Raw genomic sequence first — 20,115 nt, forward strand, 5'->3', positions numbered from 1 at the left:
AAAATAGGATTTGTTAGTGGTCCCGACTCTGATAGATTATCCGTACAGTACTGTAGTATTATAGGGCTTATTGTTTCTGCATATATTAAACATATTAATAAAGCGTTCCTCCGAGTCTATTTGCGGCTTTTTGCGATAGGTTTTCATCACACGTATTACCTAATACGTTTTACCAGACTATTGTATAATTTCGTTTCCAAGCCCCTTTATGGGCATTTATTGAAGCAAAATGTATATCTTGCTTTCTTCCGACTTGCGTCAATGCATTCTGCATTCGCTATTCAAGCACTTGTATTGCTAAGCTCGTGAACATGTAACTTGTGTAAGGGCATATAACTGCGTAAAATATTTTCGTGTAGATATAAAAGTGTTGCCTGCGTTTCTTTAGATCATGAGCGGAATTGTGGGATTGAGTTTACTCCTAACTTCCGGTTTGTTGTAATCATCGAAATTGACGTGGCAGGAGACGTTTTATTCCGTTTTCTCGATAATTATCCAGTATATTTAAGTATTCATTGCATTTATTTAAAGACCAGAAAGGAACATACAAGTTAATACCCGGAATCATGGGGTTGACGATTTCTTCAGTGTTTAACCGGCTCTTCGGGAAAAAAGCAATGAGAATTTTGATGGGTAGGCCGCTGATTTTCTGTGTTTAGTTTTTCCATTGTTAAAACTTATTTGCAGAACAAATTATTGATGTGGAAAGTTTTTGATAACATTTCTTATATCAATTTATTTGAATACTGAGGGTGGATTCATTTATTTTGTGAATGTACTGGTTTAACCCAGGAAAGTTGTACCCTGTGTATCAGTGCTTTACACCGAGCACGTAAAAGAACCAAGGGGTCTCTTCGAAAAAGAGCTAGGGTATCACACCCGGACTTCCTTGTATCCCACCACTGTCTCGTCAGCATGCTTTCCCTTCAGCAAAAACAAAGGACCCCGTTGGAAATAAGTGCTTGCACTTTCACGGGTTATCCTTTACCGCAAGGTCTAAAGAAAAACAATACATACATACATGTTGAATAAATATCAATTTTATGAGAATATTCCTTGAATAATTTCTCCTTGATGAAGCTCTGCATATTGCAGGGTTCGAATTTTACTTTGGGGAGCACTAGCAAAAGTTTGCGAGTGCATTTTGAGGCAACTCGCAAAATGAAAAATCAACTTGCAATTTTATTTTTTGCTTTTTTCCATTATAATATTGTCTAATTAAAGTAGAAATTTACACCTAAGACATGTTATGAATATTAAAAAGTATCAATCTTGAGTGACTCAACTACTAGAACTTGATGGCTTATTCTATTTGGGGGGTACTGAAAGACTTATCTGATGCTGGCAGCTTTTTGATAACAAAGCTGTCCAATAATTTGACATTGTTCACTTTGTATATTTACGCTCGCCATCGGGTAATTAAATACCCATTCGACAAGCACGCTACAGATTTCATTAAGTCTGTAAGTATTAAAATCAATGACAATATAAATTTGAAATAAAAAAAGCAACCGTAAATGTAACTTGGATACTTTGGACCATGAAATATATCGATCGACGAAGTCTATTCATTTTGACAATTGGGCCAAAATATATTCAAAGGAGAATGCGCGAAAGCCCTAAATTTAGCCAATGATTGAGCTAGGTGATTACGTCATTCGTATTCTCTTTGTATAATGCACGCCTCGGAGCATCCCGGAAAGATTCGAGATAAAACTCAGCCTTTTCCGTATTTGTTCTATTTTTGGAAACTTACTAGTGCGTGACTCCGTACTGTCTTCTTTATACTGGTAGTGTAAACATGCCACTTATCGGCTGTTTACACTCGACTACGTATCGGAGTTAAGTTCATGTTTATTCTACTTTCCTTTTAACATTTTGTGGTCTAGAAAAAGCCACTCGCAGAATTTTGCGAGCTTGAATAAAAGTGGCTCGCAATTTGTAAATGTCGCTCGCATGCGAGTCTAAATTCGAACCCTGTATTGTGATATTCTACTATGTAGGATTTTGTGTATTATTACAGCCTTTGTCAGTAGTGTGAACATTATGTTTAAAACTTGGTTTTATATTTGTTTCAGTTGGCCTTGATGCGGCAGGAAAGACCACCATACTCTACAAGTTAAAGCTTGGAGAAATTGTTACAACCATTCCAACTATAGGTATAACGAACCTATCATACCGTAAATGATATGGACCTATTTAAAGATGAACTATGAAACAGACTATAAGTCAAAAAAATCAAATAGCTGATTCAAAAGATAAGATTTCAAATTGTACTCATCTTGTATACTGTCAATAACTTAGTTTAAACACTTGAAACTATTTGGCATACTTTGAAAAAGGGAAAATTTAAACTTAAATAATATGAAATAAAGCACTGCCGCACAGTAAAGTACCTGCATATGTGTATATTTACAAGAGTTTCACCTTGAACAAAATTGCACTTTTTTGGGGATATGGTGAAATTAATGGTTTTCGCAAGCAATCCAAGGGCTTAACCCCACTGCAATTAATAAAAATGATGAGTCTTGCTACTTATCTGAATAACTGTCACCTGAATGAGGCCATTTGTTATCCAATCTTTATCAAACTTGGTTAAATGTTAATTGGCATTATGTCTAAAGACCGCAATGTTCAATTTACTAAATTTTTGTTAGAGAATATCATATTCATCTCAAAAAAGACAAACATAAAGATTAGAAGATAATTTATACGGGAATACAATTTTATAGAAAAACAACAGATGCAATTAAAATACAGAAAAGAAAGCATTTGCACAAATTTACAACACAATTATACTCTGAGGAACATGTATCTTATATGAAAAATCAAGACATAGGTTGTAAGCTGTACTACAAATTATTGAATCATAAATTATAGAAGCAGGAAAAAGGAGATGCAGTTTTTATTGTCCTTATTTCCTTGCATTTCAAAACTGATTGAATTCCATTTTACGATAATGTTATAACATAATGATACATATCATCCTCTTGCAGGTTTTAACGTTGAGACCGTAGATTACAAGAACATCAGCTTCACCGTGTGGGATGTTGGCGGTCAGGACAAGATCCGTCCGTTGTGGAGACACTACTTCCAGAACACACAGGGACTCATCTTTGTCGTCGACAGCAACGATGCCGAGAGAGTCGATGAGGCAAAAGACGAACTCTCCAAAATGGTAACATGGCTTTCAGCTTCTTTATTTTTATGCTTCCAGATGGGAGAGAATTTAGTTGATGCTTTTTCGGTTAGTTCTTCATACCCTTGTCGAGAAAATGACGTCAAAAATCAATTAAATTTTAAAACATATATAGAATGCAGTTCTGAAGATCTATATTCCAACGTTCAGTCATTTTCTGATTTTCCACCTTTCATTCTTATAGAATGCATTAATAAGAAAGCTGCTTGTCCAGACCATTATTTGAAACATACTAAACCTATTTTAATTAAACTTTGAATGTAGATGGATAGCAATGAGAGAAGTGCAGTGCCAATAGCTTTTATCCTACCCTTCATAATAATTATGATAATATTCCCTTTAACCATGTTTTTATAATAAAATTAAAATTATTTTTGTAAGAAAGAGTTCCTATCACTACCTTATTTCAGCTATTAATCACTATCAAATGAATTCACAAGAAACTTTAGCAGAAGTGATTACCTTCTATGATGTTCTGATCTATGTTGATTTAAATACCAAAACTTAAATATGACTTGGATACAAGTATGATAGCCCTTGTTGTAATGTTAAATGTTGATGGCTGGTGAGCCAAGATAATTGTGATTTCATTTGAATGTGTATTACTTACTGATTGCTTTTACATGTATGTACTATACAATATGACCGAAAAAGAAAATGTAACTGCAGAAACAGTTTGTATATTTGTTTTAAACAAATATGAAATTGCCTATTCAACAATCCTTAAAGGCCACATAATCTTGCTTGAAGTATTATATTTGGCAGACATTGCGAAAGTTCAAGAAAAGTCTCAGTCATTTGGACCGACAGCCTTTGATATTTTTTCGGTCCGAAAGAAAATTTGCTGGTCCAACAATGTTTGATTGAAAACTTGCTTTTTCAAAGCCTTATTTGCTGATTTTACATTAACAAGAAATAAAACATAAAGATATTAACCAGCTGAACTTGAACACAAATAACAGTTAACAGAGCTTTATTTGAAAAAAATATTATTTTATAGTATACCAGCTTAATTTAAATTAACTAGGCAGTGCATATAAAATTTTAAGGTAGCCATGTTTTGACACTCGCATTTAATTGTAATGAAAATTCTGATTGGTCGGTTTGTTTGCAATTTGTATTTTCCAAACCGTACCGGTACCGGTTTCGTAATCGAAAAACATGTTCCAAAGGATAAGATTATTGTTTGAATCATTTGGAACTATCATTTAAAACATTCCAATGTTCATGACAAATGTTTATGTTTTCATTTTAGCGTTTCAAAACATCGCGCGATATATACACAGTAGTAAACATTATTTGATAATGTATTGCAAAGGGAGGCAAATGCCGCATGGTGTTTGACTTAGTGCAGTAACTGTAAGCATTCCAACATCTACACTACCGGAAAACGGTATCGGATTTGAAAACAAATGGTTATTTGGCAATGTCATTGATAAAAACGTGATTTTCTGTTAAACAAAATAAATAAATCTTACTTTTAAGTGGTGTTTGATAATTGATGAAGATTACAAATTTAGTCGGTCAGGTAAACATTTCAAATGATACTTAAATCATATGGGGTCAACAGGCATCCCAAATTCTGTCCATATTGCATGTAATAACTGTAACAACAGAACTGCAGGGAGACCAGTGAGAAATTCTTTATTTGTATTACTGGTACATATATTACATCTGTATGTTCAATGATGTTGACAGTTAAGTGAAGACGAGCTGCGGGATGCTGCCCTGCTGGTGTTTGCCAACAAACAAGACCTGCCCAACGCCATGCCAACATCAACACTCGTAGATAGACTTGGACTCAACAGCATGAGAAACAAAACAGTAAGTCGATGTAGTCAAAATTCTCTATGTACTTTTTTAATTGTAGTAAGTTGAATTTCCATCTTCTTTTTTTTCATGTGCATTCTTTTAATTCTCATTGCTTGTTTTCAATTGAATAATTGTTTTTATCTTGACACTGTTATAACTATGATTCATAAAAGACTTTAAATTAATAAGCCAAAAATCTTATTTGCTACTAAATCCTTTGCTACTTGGCTTTAAATAAAAGATGGAACTTTGTTCTAATCAGTTAAAACCACCCTCACAACATTTTACAAGCCTGCAAGATTTTCGCTATCATCAGCCATTAAGCCATATGCTCAAGTTTTGGGTTAGTTATTATGTATCCCACGTAAATGGGCAGTCATGTTTTTACTAGAGTTTTCTGTCCTTGTATCTGTTAGTCCGTCTCAAATTGTGTCCACTTTATATCTCTTGAACATCTTGAAGAGTTTTGAAATAACTTGCCACAAATGTTCACTAAACTGAGACGATGTGCAGAGTGCATGTTACAACCAGCTTGTTTCAAGGTCAAGGTCACACTTAAAGGGTCAGAGGTTGTATGACTTAATTTTATGTCTGCTACATACCTTTTGAACCTCGAAGCACTTGAAGGATTTCAAGTGGAAGTCCCACTTGGTTAAAGGTCATATGACTACATTTCATATCCACTCCATATCCCTTGAACAGTACGAAGGAAAGAACTCATCATAAATGTTAACCATATACAGATGATATGCAGATAGCATATTAAAACTAGGTGTTCTAAGGTCAAGGTCACACGTAGGGGTAAAAGGTCATATGACTACATTTCGTGTCTGCTCCTTATCTCTTGAAGCTCTTGAAGGATTTGAAATAATTTGCCACAAATGTTCATCATATTGAAACGATGTACAGAGGGTTTTAATTACAAAAACAACAGTCTAGTTCCAAATTGGTGATAATGAAATTGACCTTTAAGATTTGCATTTGACTATGAATTCAAGAAATCATGCGCTTAAAAATTCAGTGCCAAATGAAGCATTATATTAATAAAGACTTCCATTGACTCATGAATTTGGGGGGTTTAAGAGTCATTCATGGTTATCTGACCTTGATTACAGTGGCACATCCAGGCGACATGCGCGACGCAGGGCAATGGTTTGTACGAAGGCCTGGACTGGTTGTCTGAGGAATTGGGGAAGAGATGATCAGACTGGTTCACAAATCCGTCATCGTGGGACCTACACTGGGATGTGCAGTCACTGATAGTTTACAGACTTGGTTTACATTCAAATCAATTTCATTACATAGACTTTACAGGAGTCCTGTGTTCTTAAAAGGAATATCCTTATTTGATTTGTCATCCATTATGATTTTAGGCTTTATCAAAAATTGTGACAGTCAGTGACTATTCAATATTTTCGTTAATCTTGTTTTTAAAATGTATGCTTTGTGCTTGTATTGATTTTATTCCATTGTGAAAATTAAGACTGTAAACTACCAGAATTTTAACGGTCAAATTAGCATATTTGACTTAGTATTTTTTTGTATAAAAAATTGTTTATTTATTATTGTTTCAAAGCATGAGGAAAAATAAGCTTTATCTTAAGTAACAATAAGTGTATTTTAAGGAAAGGTATTTCTGGAAAAAGGATAAAAAAAAACAAGTAAACTTCACGACATATTCACACAGGTTTTTCTGAAGACATGTGTTCATGTTTGGCACCAGTCATATTGCAATGTATGAATATTGAGTGTGCAGAGTTTTTCAAACATGTCCACATTGTATAAGGATATGTCAATAGTGGTTAATGAATTAAAAAACAATGGGATTATTATATAAAGATAGCCATTTTCAAATGCTATTTTGATAGACATATTAGCTCATTTTAGACATTTGGTCCTTTGAAGTAAAAAAACAAACTCATTGCATTCTGTATTTTGTCTTCAATATGAAGACAAACCTTTTTTATGAATTGAGCTGAATTGTTGCCAGTACATAGCACTGTTCTGTATGATGAACAGGAAATAAGATTGCCTGCTTGAACAGTATGAGAATTTAATTGTGTTTAAAATTCTTAATATTTGAGAAGAAATATGTGTATATTTGTATTATATTTGATATTGTGTATAACGCAGTCAACTGCTGCTTGGTGATACTGTATGCTTGTGATATTGTGGATGACAAGTAATTCAATAAAGTCTGGAAAATCACTACTTTGTTGTTAAATGGTTAAAATGCAGTTAAAACAAGAAGCACGGAATTGTCTGATGTCAGGGAATTGTCTGATATCACGGAACTGCCTGATATATAGGAATAATCACTTAACTGCCTGATATATCGGAATAATCACGGAATTGCCTGATATATAGGAATAATCACGGAATTGCCTGATATATCGGAATAATCACGGAATTGCCTGATATATAGGAATAATCACGTAACTGCCTGATATATCGGAATAATCACGTAACTGCCTGATATATCGGAATAATCACGGAATTGCCTGATATATAGGAATAATCACGGAATTGCCTGATATATCGGAATAATAACGGAATTGCCTGATATATCGGAATTATCACGTAATTGCCTGATATATAGGAATAATCACGTAACTGCCTGATATATCGGAATAATCACGGAATTGCCTGATATATCGGAATTATCACGGAACTGTCTGATATCACTGAATTGTCTGATATGGCTGAACGTCAGGTATTGAGGAACTGTCTGATATATGAAATGTATGTCATCGACAGTATCGTTGAATTGTCTGATATCGGAGATCTTATGGTTATAATTCACAAGTCGTTTGTTTACGACACAGCTCACAAGTCCGACCGGATGGTTCAAATCTTGCACACGTCTGGCTGAGCGGTGTTCAGTTGTCTCACCTCCAAGGTCATTTGGTGTAATGAGTATTGTGGATCTTATCTATTTCAATATGTCAAGTAAGGAAAAAAGTCTACAGGCTACATTTGTCTCAATTTCAATACTGGGTCAATTCTATCAACCAAAATACAGTTGTCAGAAGTTAAATCCTAAAAAAACTGCTGACTACATTTTTTTACCCCATTCATAATGACACTTGACCAGAATAAAATTTGATCCTGATTCATCTTGACCAGTAACCAGGTAACCATGTCAATAAGGGCCGGTGACTATGTCACAAGAACTACCTGCAAAAAGGCAAACAATGTTGCAGACCTAACGCTCTGAAATTAGTATTTCATCTATGCTGAATGAATACAGTGTATATAATATGCCTTCGCAGTTGAATGCATAATATGTATGGTCATATTATTTGCGGCACATTTCGTTCCACATTGCTAATTCTTTATTGATGAATAATTTTTAAATCAGACGACCCATTACATTTTTTCACTGACGAAATTGACAAAAATAACATTTGAAATTTGAACAAAACAACTCATGGACATCAAATTAGAAAGCAAGTGACTGTAAAATTACACCTTATCCAGGACTTCATGGTCTCTCGTTACATGTGTGGTTTGCCATTAGGTGGAGGTTATAACCGTATGCTGTACTGTCCCACTAGGATGGGAGCACACCATTTGCATATCGAAAGCTGCTCCTAACTAAGAGAGTATATTTCCGGTTAATGGTTTCACCAGCCCTGATCAAATCTCTACTTGCCGATTTATATCCGCTAGCTATCAAAAAGTCCCCTTTATATGTGGCCGCTGGTACGCCCCAGCGTACAACCCCACCACAACACATTGTGTAAACATTAATCGGTGCATAAAGAAATAAATACCGCAATACAGCTTTTGAGGCCTATGGACATTTACTAACAATAAAATCATTGCATGTCTATATACAACATATACACGAGGAATTGCACGATCGAGAATAAAATAAGCACTATAATAGAAATCTCAGTGGAAAACTGCAAGGACGACCATATGACCAAACAAGGCACGGGCGACCACATGGCCCAACTAGGCACGGACGACCACATGGCCCAACCAAGGCACGGACGACCACATGACCGAACAAGGCACGGACGACCACATGACCGAACAAGGCACGGACGACCACATTGCCCAACCAGTTACAGGTCCGTGTTCATATCGCTGTCGAAAATGTCCGCGGAATGCCGACCGTCCACCAAATTTGAACCATTTGCACCAAAATCACTTGCTGTATCATCAGCTGAAGTTCCTTCACTTTTCTTTGCAGTGGCACTTATAGGAGTCTCATACTCGCGGATAGAACGCCGCAATGTGTCCGTGTAACCGGAAGCTTCCTTGTTTGGTTCTTCCTTAAAGGCGGAGTTGTCGTATTCTACTTCCTCTGGTTCCATGCGGCTAGGTAGAAATGTTCCGTTCGAGGGAGACAATGTTGAGTTTTCGATCACCTCTGAGTTGTAGGTGGGGTCAGACTGCAAATATGTATGGAAACACATTACAGCGGACGTACGATGTTCACGTAATACCGTGTAGATTTAGCGTATATATGTATGTAAATCATGTAATACATGTAGAAGCATTATTATTTACTTGATGCGTTAATATTTACAAACAAACGGAACAACAACAACGTTTAGTGGCCATCTTGCAAAACTTTCCCTGTATATACTGGTAGGCTCATTGAAATTTCGAAACAATATTGTCGTGCTCAAAGAGATTGCTTAAGAAATCAGTATGAACACTGTCACATGTACATGATCAGCAAGTGTTTCGAAACTTCCCGCGTTAAGAAAATGCAAGAGACAACACCACATTTCACATAGAATAAGTGTTTTACCATCATGTCCGGTATGCTGCCGGGTATTGTGTCGTAGGGGTCGTCCCGGTTCCCGTTCTCAAAGTACTCAGGGTTCTCCGCCAACGTTCCCCGCTTACTGGGTATTCTGCAAAGATTGAGTCAATGTTGCTGTAAATATTCAGAATGCATGAGAACTCGAGCTGACCTATATGAATGGAATAATGGCAACATTATAGACGGAGGTATATTCTGGATATATTTTGATTTAAATATATTAGCGGGAAAATTAATTGCGAATTATAAGATATTCGTTCGAAAATACACAAAGGTTGACTGCAGGCTGTTCAACCAAAGAGTTCAAGGAAGGTCTCAAGGAAGGTCTCATATCGAAGGGTTTTTTCCTTATTAGAAAATTGTCTTTAATTTGCTTTTATTGGAGTAGTTTGCAACAGATATCTTTAGGCCTAATTATGTTACAGGTCAGACACGACTAAATAGCTTCCGATATATTCTATATTCCAAGGTCCATTGACCAATCTGCATGCAAGATAACACTGATTCTAGTGCTTCACGACCCCAACACCACACACGGGGAGAAAGCTCCACTTATGCACTAAACACTAGACAACGTTAGAAAAAAGTTTCGTTTCTCCTTAGAAAAATACAATTGGTTGAACGTTACCTCTGTGTATTCGTTATATATGGAAGGAGATAGCCTATATGCCTAATGTAACAATGAATAGACACTTCCGAGTTGGTGTAATTTCCCAATGTAACAATGAATAGACACTTCCGAGTTGGTGTAATTTCCCAATGTATCAATAAATAGACACTTTAGTATTGGTGTAATTGCCCTAAGTAATAATGCATAGGTACTTCCAAATAGGTGTATTTTGCCATACAGTTACTTTATTTAAAAAATTCTACCACAATTAATAAATAAACCCATTACCCGGAGTGCTTCCTTCGTTTCCTGAACCAGATGACGAGGGCAATTACGACGATGGCAAAAACTGCTCCGGCAATGATTAGACCAATCACAAGACCGGCCGAGATCGCGCTCGGTGCCTCGGTAGTTTGCGAAGATGCCACGGTAGTTTGCGGAAGTGTTTGAGTAGAGGTCGTGGAGATGTTCGGACTACACAGAATCTTTAGCTGCTCAAGTCGATCGTCTGGTTTAAAATTAAGTAAACAAGGCGACTATCAAGTGTTCAATGTTACTGGTACACCAGCGCTGATCTTCATCAAAAGACGAGGTTTGGCCGCTTGGGGATAAATTTTAGCATACAAGGCAAATAACTCTCGCGGATTGAATTTACCCCGAGGGCATTTTATATAATATAAACTCAGAACATGAATTGTGATTGTCTGACAAGAAATATTGTGTATAGAGCTTACTTGAGATCAGTACAAACGCAGTTTTTTTTCGATTTTGGAAGCGTTTAACTGCATATACTTCAGAAATAAAACAAAATGAAGGAAGGAAAATAGTAATAAACACAAACTCATTTATTGTATTTATCTTTTTGGAATTTTCTCAGGAGGTGTATTTTTAACTAAAAGTTGAAGTACTGAATGTTGGAAATACTATGTTTATGTTTGATTCAACTATTTTGTTTTCAAGTTTGGCAATTTAGTTTACCTGAGACACATGCTTGCACAATTTCAAAATCAATTTCAATAAAAGTTTAATAAAGGATACCGCAATCCCTTTTTAGCTGATATCTACTTTAAACATTCTTGTTTTGTTTTACAATGAAATCGTGAAATTTGAACTAAAAAATAAAAAAATAGTTTTTTGTTTGTCTGACAGTCTTCCAATATTTGTTATGCAAGATACTCAGCTTCCTTTTCCCCCGAGATCTGAGTAGGTATTTTTCTTTATCAAAAGTATGTAATAGCTTCATCATATTGGCATTTTATTCATAGTACATGTATCCATGTTGTTTCAATTGCCATATAAACGCGTCCAAAAAACTCAAGGGGTATATCTGCTGAAGTGGGTAGGTTTTCCTCCGGCGGATAATTTTCCCGTTAGGCAAATGTTGTAGCTATTAGCGCCAAACTTGCTAGTCTCAAAATTGGTATAGTCGACACCGAAATTAATGGATAAATAACTTATTTTTTCCTCTTGAACGCTCCTAATAGCCAACATGAAATACCTGTCTTCCTCACCTGTAACAATGCAACGATTCCACGGAGTTTCGTTATCATCACAGACAAATTTTTCGTCCGTACAGCCTTTTCCGTCGAATGTGGTTCCAGGGGCACACTGGGAGGTGACGATCACCTGGTTAACACATTGAGAGTAGTCCGTACAGCTGCATGGGCTTACAAGTAAACCCGTACTACAGTTCTTCAGATCGAAATTTGGCTCGCATAGACCTGCATGTACAACCAAAATAATTTTGAGCATTTTAAATGCAAATTTCTTAATTTTATGATTTTTAATATCGGTAGGTCGGTCGTCCGAACATGAATTGTCCGCAACTCACCTTGAGAGCGGTTGCACAAAAAACACGATACTTCGCTGATATGTTACTCTTGACCAGTAGATTATCCTGATTTATTTCGGGGTTTGTAGGTCAAAAGTCAAGCTTACGGTCATTCTTCTTTGGAAAACTGTGTACGCACACTTAAAAATAAAAGACTTATGCTAGTAGGATGCTCTTGACCAATAGATGACTCTTCTTGTTTTTCGGTCAGACAAAGGTTAAAGTAACAGCCAACTGTATCTTTAAAACGTAAGCAGAGGGTCAAATGACAGAACAGGAACAAAGACATTTTATTTGTAAAGGTTTGTACGCAAAAAAACTAGACGTGGAAAGGTATGGTGTAGACATTGTAGACCTTGACCTTGAGCGCACGCCTATGTCATCGGCACGTATGCGTGACTGGTGTTCGACGGACTGATGGAAATATCAACCGGCGAACATGCGTGTATTAGGAAAAAACAACAGTTCATCCCTCCACCTAAAATCGTTGAGATATGTAAACAATGACGTGAACATAAAACTGGACTGGGACAGGTTCAGTTGATGTTACTATTTGTCCAAGTTCCAAAATAAGTTAAATATATAGAATTTCAAGTAAAAAATATTCGCATGATTTTACCATCAATAAACCGCTCCGAAGACATGTTTGTCCCTACTGGAATATGTTTGATGGCATCCAAATGTGCATCGTATAGGTCCAGTCGGCTCTCTGTGAGTGTGACGGTAGGCTGATTTCTAAAATGAATCAAAGCGCTTAAAACGTTGAAAGGCTTTTGACCTGTTACGTTTTCTGAGTAAAGTCATGTACATTGTAATTGTAAAACAAATTAACATAAACATATAAATATAGTGCATGCATGCTCATGATATCCCTCGCAAATACTTAAGGATGTTTATGCTGAAACTCTATTAAATAAAACTCATGGAGTATCAGTCCCTTGAAATACTCAGTAAAATGAACTGAGTAATACCCAATTGCAATTGCATATGGACCCACCTTATCAGGAACTTTGATTTCAGAAACAATGCATTGCCGAGGATCAAGCATTTAAGCATATTTTTTAGTAAAATATACTTTACACTCAAACATAAGTGAGTCGTATTAAATTTGCAACCAGTGTATGCCCGCTAAACCAAATGCATTCAACATAATCCATTGGACATTGTCTGTTCTATGCCTTTTTCTGAAATGACAGTATCCTCGCGCAAACTTTTGTGGGTCGGTCGATGGAAGACTTCGATTTGCGGTTTTGAAAATCTGCAAGCTAAGCGGCATACAGCCTTAAAATGAACTAGCCATTTGTACCCAGTGGTGCAGAAATGGACGAAACGTAATTCAATTTAAAAAAAACATCCTGTCGACAGACAAGTCAAATATTATGATATTAGTTCAGTTTATTGAGTTTACATGCATTGCAAATAAAGACAAACATCTTAAGAAAAAGGGAACATGATATTACACGATTGAAAGAGCTTCAACATACTGGCTATCTATAAAAGCTCTGACATGTAAATGTTTACTTGCTCATGCTCTGTAGTGGATCTATCTTATGTTCTAAACCAAATATTCAAGATGTTCTAAACTAAATACAATGTACTCAAGTGTTTCATCTTCTAGGCCGGAGCACAGTTACTTGGTATTTAATACAGTTGTTTTATCGAAAAAATCTTCAGATTTGAGCTCGTTTCCATACATATGTCACAATCCGAAAACCGCTAACCTTCATAACTTGTGAATGATAAAGATTGTATGAAATTTTAAAATATATAATATGTAAAAGTAAACGACCAAAAGTGGATTATTTGTTTATTATGTGTATCATAGAGTACTAAAACACATTTTTTTTATGATTCTCAGTCCAAGAGATCAGCCTAGGGACCAAATCGCTCGAATCAGGTAGCTTGACTGGCCAAAAATGCTGTCCAAATACCAAGTAACTGTGCGCCGGAGAGTATTTACTAGTATTGTTTATACGAAGAAACTTTAGGTGGAGGGTGCCCAAACCTACCGCTGGAAAAGTTATCTGAACAATATTTTTTTTTTGTTTCGATATAAATCTACTTTCAGCACTAAGGCCCATGATGGAAGCACCCCTGCCATCAGATTACCCTAAAGACAAACTTAGTAGAGAACTTATATAGCTCATGTAATTTCAGAGAAGTTTAACATATTCTTTATCAATTAAATAGTTCATGTTCAGATCTGTTGTGGCCATGTTGTTTACAGAACAGTGGTCATTTGAACAGACTTGATTTTGTGGTTATTACAAGAAAGTTTCCAAGTGCTTCAGACAGAATTTTTGGTGTTGTTTCAAGAAATTGTTGACGATGTACGCACGTCGGACATGAGGCGAGATCCGCGATTGGCTTACAATACACGATTAAAGTATCCAGGTGAGCTAAAATAAGTACAATACATTGCTATATAGAGGTAAAGTTTTAAATCGGTTGAGTTGCAACCGAACACTTGATACTATATAATTTTCATAATGAGGCAATGGACGGCTACCCATGAACACGACTATTAATGTGTAATATGATCGCCACATTACTGACTGAGTACACAATGGACTATTGTGAAACCGAACTTAAATATATACTGATACAGCTTTGACGCGCCATGTAATGATAACTTAGAATAACGAAGTAACATAACACTATGATTCTATTATGTGGCATACAATATACATGAAGAACTATCAGAGTTTGTATTCAACAATGCCCATTCACAATGTACTGTTTACAAGGGCTTGCTTATCTAATCAATCCCTTTTCCTGATCAGGCCACATTCTTATCGACATGTATGTAACGTATACATGTGATTACGTTGTATAATAGTTGAAGTAGAAAGCAATATCATGATCTACGAAAAATATTAACCTGACCCTGAGACATCTACATCTCACCTGAGACAGCGTTCAAGTGACTCGCATTAGTACTTATTGAGTGCTACATCCCACAGAATAGTTATATATTTTTCAATCAAGCAGCCTCAAACATTATAAAAAGGCAAAAATAACAAGTAATTCTTGATCAAACACTTGTTTTTACGAAAATAACTTTATGCCATTCGAGTCAAAATATATTTAAACCTATTGTTAGTTTATTTAGCCATTCGGCGGCTATTCCATGGTTTACTTTGACAAGTTAAGTGTGGGGTAAGGGCGCCCCCCTCCTCCCATTTCGGCTCGAACAACAGGTGCTAGTTCCATTGCCATCGACAGTTCCTTTTATTAGACTCATTATTGACCTTAATCGCCAAAAGGTGTGTATATAGTGACCGAGGTATGACACGACCTATGTATACATACCGTACAACTACATAGTTGAGTATTCATACAATGTCAGTCATTATCTAAAAGAATCTTAGTGTTATCCAAGAATGAACTGTTTTCAACTGGAGGACATAATGACAAAAAGAAAATTAAGAAATAAACGATGTAACTACGGAAACCAGCGATTCTGAAAAAGCGCGCCCGTATTGATAACCATTTTTGTTTTACATTTATGAATCCATGAATATTAACTATATGAATGTTATTTCAAAGCCTATTTTTTGTAGAATCTGTTATAGTGTCACCAGAAACACAACTTATGCACCAAATATAAAAATGTGGTAACACACACATATTTCTCAAATTAATCAACTTCCAATTTTAAACTACGTGTAAACTTTCCGGGTAGCGTACATATACGTAAGCTACTTACAGCGTTGAGCTACATCGTGTTTGACGTCTGGATTATTCACGTTCTGCTTATATAATTTAAAGGGAACTAACCATGAGTTTGGTGTTGCTTCCCTACCTTATGAGAACTGTATGTATAGTTTTTTTAAAGCACAAAGTCCATGTAACTTGAGGCCCCATTTAGGAGCGAAACCAGGGTTTGACGTTTGAAGGGGCGTAACTTAGGGACGTAACCTTTTGACTTCCTCCCCTTCCTAAAAAGCCTTCATTTAAATGGCATTAGTTGTTGGGTATTTGGGGGTACTCTTTGGGGTGCGCGCTGGATAGCCCCCCCCCCCCCCCCCCCCCACCGGGAGCCTGTAGTTCCACTACAATGCCAATATGGATACACTGTAAAATGGAACGACTTATAAGTATAAATGTCATACATTAGATACCACATTAAAAGGTCTCTGAGCGGTTTCGAATTCTGAACCACTTTAATGCTAGACATGGACTCATAGAGTGACCACTTGGCAGCTTATTCAGCATTTGACAATACTGGAACATGGCCTGAATGTGAATCACATGTATTTGTTCTAACACATTAGTAGACCAGCCAATGTCAACGTAGAATAACTTATAGTTAAAGCACCACCAGGGCCTCCCAAAGGGAAACCAGCACTTGATTTTAACCAGAAATCGGACACGAGAGTGATTCGTATCATCTTACAGATCTTTTCACCAATGAACTTTAATATATTATTATTTAGTTTCAACTTACGTTAATTTCAACGAAAAAGAAATTTCGAAGAAAACAAGCCATTGATAGCTCATAAGCTGTCACAGAAGTTCGCGTGTTAAAATTACTAGTCTACACATTTTAATTAAGCACTTCAAGTAGACGTTACCTCCTAGGTAATGAAATATATTCCAGGATTACGTGGCACGTCAGGGGGCCGTCACCCGTCCGTCAGCTTTCACGCACCTGACTGCATCTTTATTGATTACATTCCCAGATGCGTTGACATTAATGATTAGGAAATATATCATATAGAACGCTAAATCCTAGGCGTTGTTTAAACACTGAAACCCAACAAATTAATCCATTCCTTTTTTGTCAAATAACAACCGTGAAACAGGCAGAGGAGTCAGTGTATACCGTCAAAGAAATCTATTATAAAGTACTGTATGAATAACCATCCCACAGGCGCTCGGTGAATGCAGATGCCCTAATTTGAATTCGTGGACCTTAATTTAAGCAGAAAACTACGATACATTACCGCACATTTCTTAATGTATTACTGCTTCAATCCATGGAGCTGCCGTGACATTTGTCGTAAAATATAAGAAATGAAACATCCGGCCTCGAGACACATACAAGTCATTCTTTATTATAATAAAGATACACATGTTTACACTTATTTGGCTATAATAATAACCATGAGTAGCATGTATCCTTTCACGGATCAAATGGATATATCGAATATTATAAAGAATGGTGTCTTTTCTCGGTTTAAACATGATTCGTATTCGCGCTAATGTCTCCGCATATGGCATCAACACGGCCTACCAAAAACTATTACTAAGGACGGATCAATTTTAACAAGCCGGACGCTGACATTGATCATTTTCCACTGAGAAATCTCCGAACTTTAGTTTTGCTTGTGTAATGACCACCATGAAAGAGTCATGGTTATCTTTAATATGACTGTAGGGAGCGTACGTGCCCCTGTGGAATTTGAAGAGTGAGTGTGTAGATATGTAGCTAGGATTAGGACCCCGTTATCTCGCGGCGGGTCGCTGAATGGATGCACGGAAACCCAGGAATCCAAGCCGCTCCGTTCTCGGCCAACCGCGTCTCTACAGTCCACCACCAGATACAGGCATACACAGACCGTACGAGATTTTGTTCTTGTTTTTCTTGGCTCTAATGGGAACCATTTTAATTAAGAAATTAAAAACTATTACTGAACATGACGAGAGCCGTGCCTTAAACAGTGCTTATAAAGTGTTCAATATACGTCAGTGGTTGTATGTGATTCCGAATGTCTTACCTTTCGTGTGAAAACTCCTAATACATCAAACACATATTTTGTATTTCTTAAACTACGTAAAACTGAAAGTCTTCCTGATAACCACAGTGTATATTTAACAAATTCACTGTTTTGAATTTCTAATGTTAAACCCCGAAGGAAGCATTAAACGTGTAACGAATACAATTTCAAAATAACTGTAATATGATATATCCGAAAGGTTTAGCGTGTCTTTTAAAGGTTCTTTACAAGCTTTACTTAACACCAAACCAATTCATTCATTTATTTACGGGTCATTCTTAAAAACTGAATAGCACATGCTGTTTCAAAGAGGCTTATATCTTTCTTACATTTGTACGAAAACAAATATTTATACTTAAATAAATACATCAAAGTATTAAATGTACATTTAAAAAAAATCGATAAACGAAGAAAATAATTGTTTAAAAGGTCTTAAGAAATACCAACTCTTTAAATAATTCAGTTTGAGCGTATTTATCAATGAACATGCATCACGGATATTTGGGCGCAGTGGAAATACGAAAAAATATTTTCGTATGCGGAAAAAATTACCGCGGCCACTCCTAAGACTAATCTTATGACATGTGCACGGTCCTGTGATTAACTCATTTATTAAGTATTTCTAGAAAGTGTCGTATGCCTGTGCAATGACCAATTCATAAAAATAATATCAACATTCATTAATCATATAATCCCGTTATCGCCGTACGCGTCACTCAAAATGCAGACATGTTTAGTGGTCACAAAGCCGGACAAGTGGGTTTCCTCCAGATTCGCCGATTTATCCCCGTGACAACACAGACCAGATTCTCGCGTAAAATCGTACCAACGAGAATGATTTAAATAATAATCTGATAATTTGTTTCACAATCGTTTTGCTGGAAATAAGTTTAAACATAAAATATACTCTTGGTTGTGTGCATGTATTCTTATTTGCAAAAATAAGTGGCTGACAGTCATAACATTTGCCCACACTTCCCAAATCATATAGTCGAAGTTTATTATCAAAAATGGCATTCCGTCCACAATTTAGCATATATAATACAAACTAAATTTGTTGTATTTCTAACAATTAGTATTTGTATATGTTAAAGTTTAATTTTGATTTGATTCACATAAAAGAGCGAGCGTACCTCGGCTGCAGTACCTCGGTCACAGGACAATTTTCAGACGATCGCCAAAAATATGAACTTTTAACATATACATAAATGTATATACTAATGTATTTCTTGTCGCCATTTGAAACATATAGAAATACAGGGAATCATCTAAAAAATTCAAAATTGAATAATAATATCTGCAATGTCGACCGGTTCCAATAAACACTTTCTGGCTATAACGTCGACATCTCGCGAATGATTTTCTGACATAAAAAGTTTTCTGGATTATGTGTATAAGTCTCTAACATTTAACCTATATTGTCTTTAAAAATAAACAAACTAAAAATCATAGACATTTCCAGCTTTTTGATTTAGCAAAACATTATCATAACCATAGAGGCACAGTAACATTTTTACAGAATGTAATAGTTTCAATTTTGCACCATTGTCATCGTTCATAATTAACGTGCATTTACCGATCAATTCTCTGTAAAAGTACACCATATATGTTAACATTGCTGCTTTTGCTACTACCGCTGCTGCTGATGATGATAACCATAACATTTGCGGGTATACCAACATTTAACGAAGTCGGTTCGTCGCAATGGTACACACGCAACTATCACCAAACGCGTTAACATGGCTGCTGGTGCTACAGTTGTTGCTGCTGCTGATGATGATGATAATGATGATGATAACAATAACAATTGCTGGTATACCAATACCCAACTTTTGTTGCTACCCAAATACGGCTGTAGAACATTGCCTTTAACTCAATCTGTAACGCAGGAGTGATCGCATCGAAAGTGGATGAATCATATATTGGGGAATCTTTCATATGTACCGGAGTTTAAACATTATATGTCACGATCTTCGAAATTCAGTTATGAGTAATGGGTACACAACACATGTTTAATTAATACCGTATCATGCATGTATGGTTATTAATAATTGATAAAAGATGCGATTTTGACACTGAAACGCAGGAAAAGAAATGTGCATGAATTTTCTTTCAAAAACATGAAACGAATGGAGAAGAATTCAACGATTAGTTTAA

At 36.1% G+C, this 20,115-nt stretch overlaps 2 protein-coding genes across 2 annotated transcripts; one reads left to right on the forward strand and one right to left on the reverse strand.

Annotated features, from left to right (window-relative positions):
* The first annotated feature begins 406 nt into the window (after positions 1–406).
* On the forward strand, positions 407–7,219 carry LOC128218024 (ADP-ribosylation factor 4). The gene is made up of 5 exons (XM_052925533.1): positions 407–633; positions 2,079–2,159; positions 2,997–3,178; positions 4,898–5,023; positions 6,127–7,219. The coding sequence occupies exons 1-5, from the start codon at positions 567–569 to the stop codon at positions 6,211–6,213; spliced, it is 543 nt and encodes a 180-aa protein (XP_052781493.1). The 5' UTR covers positions 407–566; the 3' UTR covers positions 6,214–7,219.
* A 1,573-nt stretch (positions 7,220–8,792) lies between these two features.
* On the reverse strand, positions 8,793–18,126 carry LOC128217091 (uncharacterized). Its single transcript, XM_052923974.1, has 6 exons — positions 17,959–18,126; positions 12,855–12,970; positions 11,916–12,125; positions 10,693–10,912; positions 9,780–9,885; positions 8,793–9,414 (listed from the first exon to the last, which is right to left on the reverse strand). The coding sequence occupies exons 2-6, from the start codon at positions 12,877–12,879 to the stop codon at positions 9,085–9,087; spliced, it is 891 nt and encodes a 296-aa protein (XP_052779934.1). The 5' UTR covers positions 12,880–12,970; positions 17,959–18,126; the 3' UTR covers positions 8,793–9,084.
* Between the last annotated feature and the right edge of the window lie 1,989 nt (positions 18,127–20,115).

This window comes from Mya arenaria, chromosome 14 (genome assembly GCF_026914265.1).
Source record: "Mya arenaria isolate MELC-2E11 chromosome 14, ASM2691426v1".
NCBI lineage: Eukaryota > Metazoa > Mollusca > Bivalvia > Myida > Myidae > Mya > Mya arenaria.

Excerpts from the sequence above, each read along its gene's own strand:
- LOC128218024 (XM_052925533.1), top strand. The coding sequence starts at position 567 with ATGGGGTTGACGATTTCTTCAGTGTTTAACCGGCTCTTCGGGAAAAAA. Across the intron at positions 634-2,078 it reads AGCAATGAGAATTTTGATGG|TTGGCCTTGATGCGGCAGGA; the intron begins GTAGGCCGCTGA and ends TATTTGTTTCAG. Across the intron at positions 3,179-4,897 it reads AAGACGAACTCTCCAAAATG|TTAAGTGAAGACGAGCTGCG; the intron begins GTAACATGGCTT and ends TGATGTTGACAG.
- LOC128217091 (XM_052923974.1), bottom strand. The coding sequence starts at position 12,879 with ATGTCTTCGGAGCGGTTTATTGATG. Across the intron at positions 9,886-10,692 it reads AAACGAAGGAAGCACTCCGG|AATACCCAGTAAGCGGGGAA; the intron begins GTAATGGGTTTA and ends CAATCTTTGCAG. Across the intron at positions 9,415-9,779 it reads GCAGCATACCGGACATGATG|TCTGACCCCACCTACAACTC; the intron begins GTAAAACACTTA and ends ACATATTTGCAG.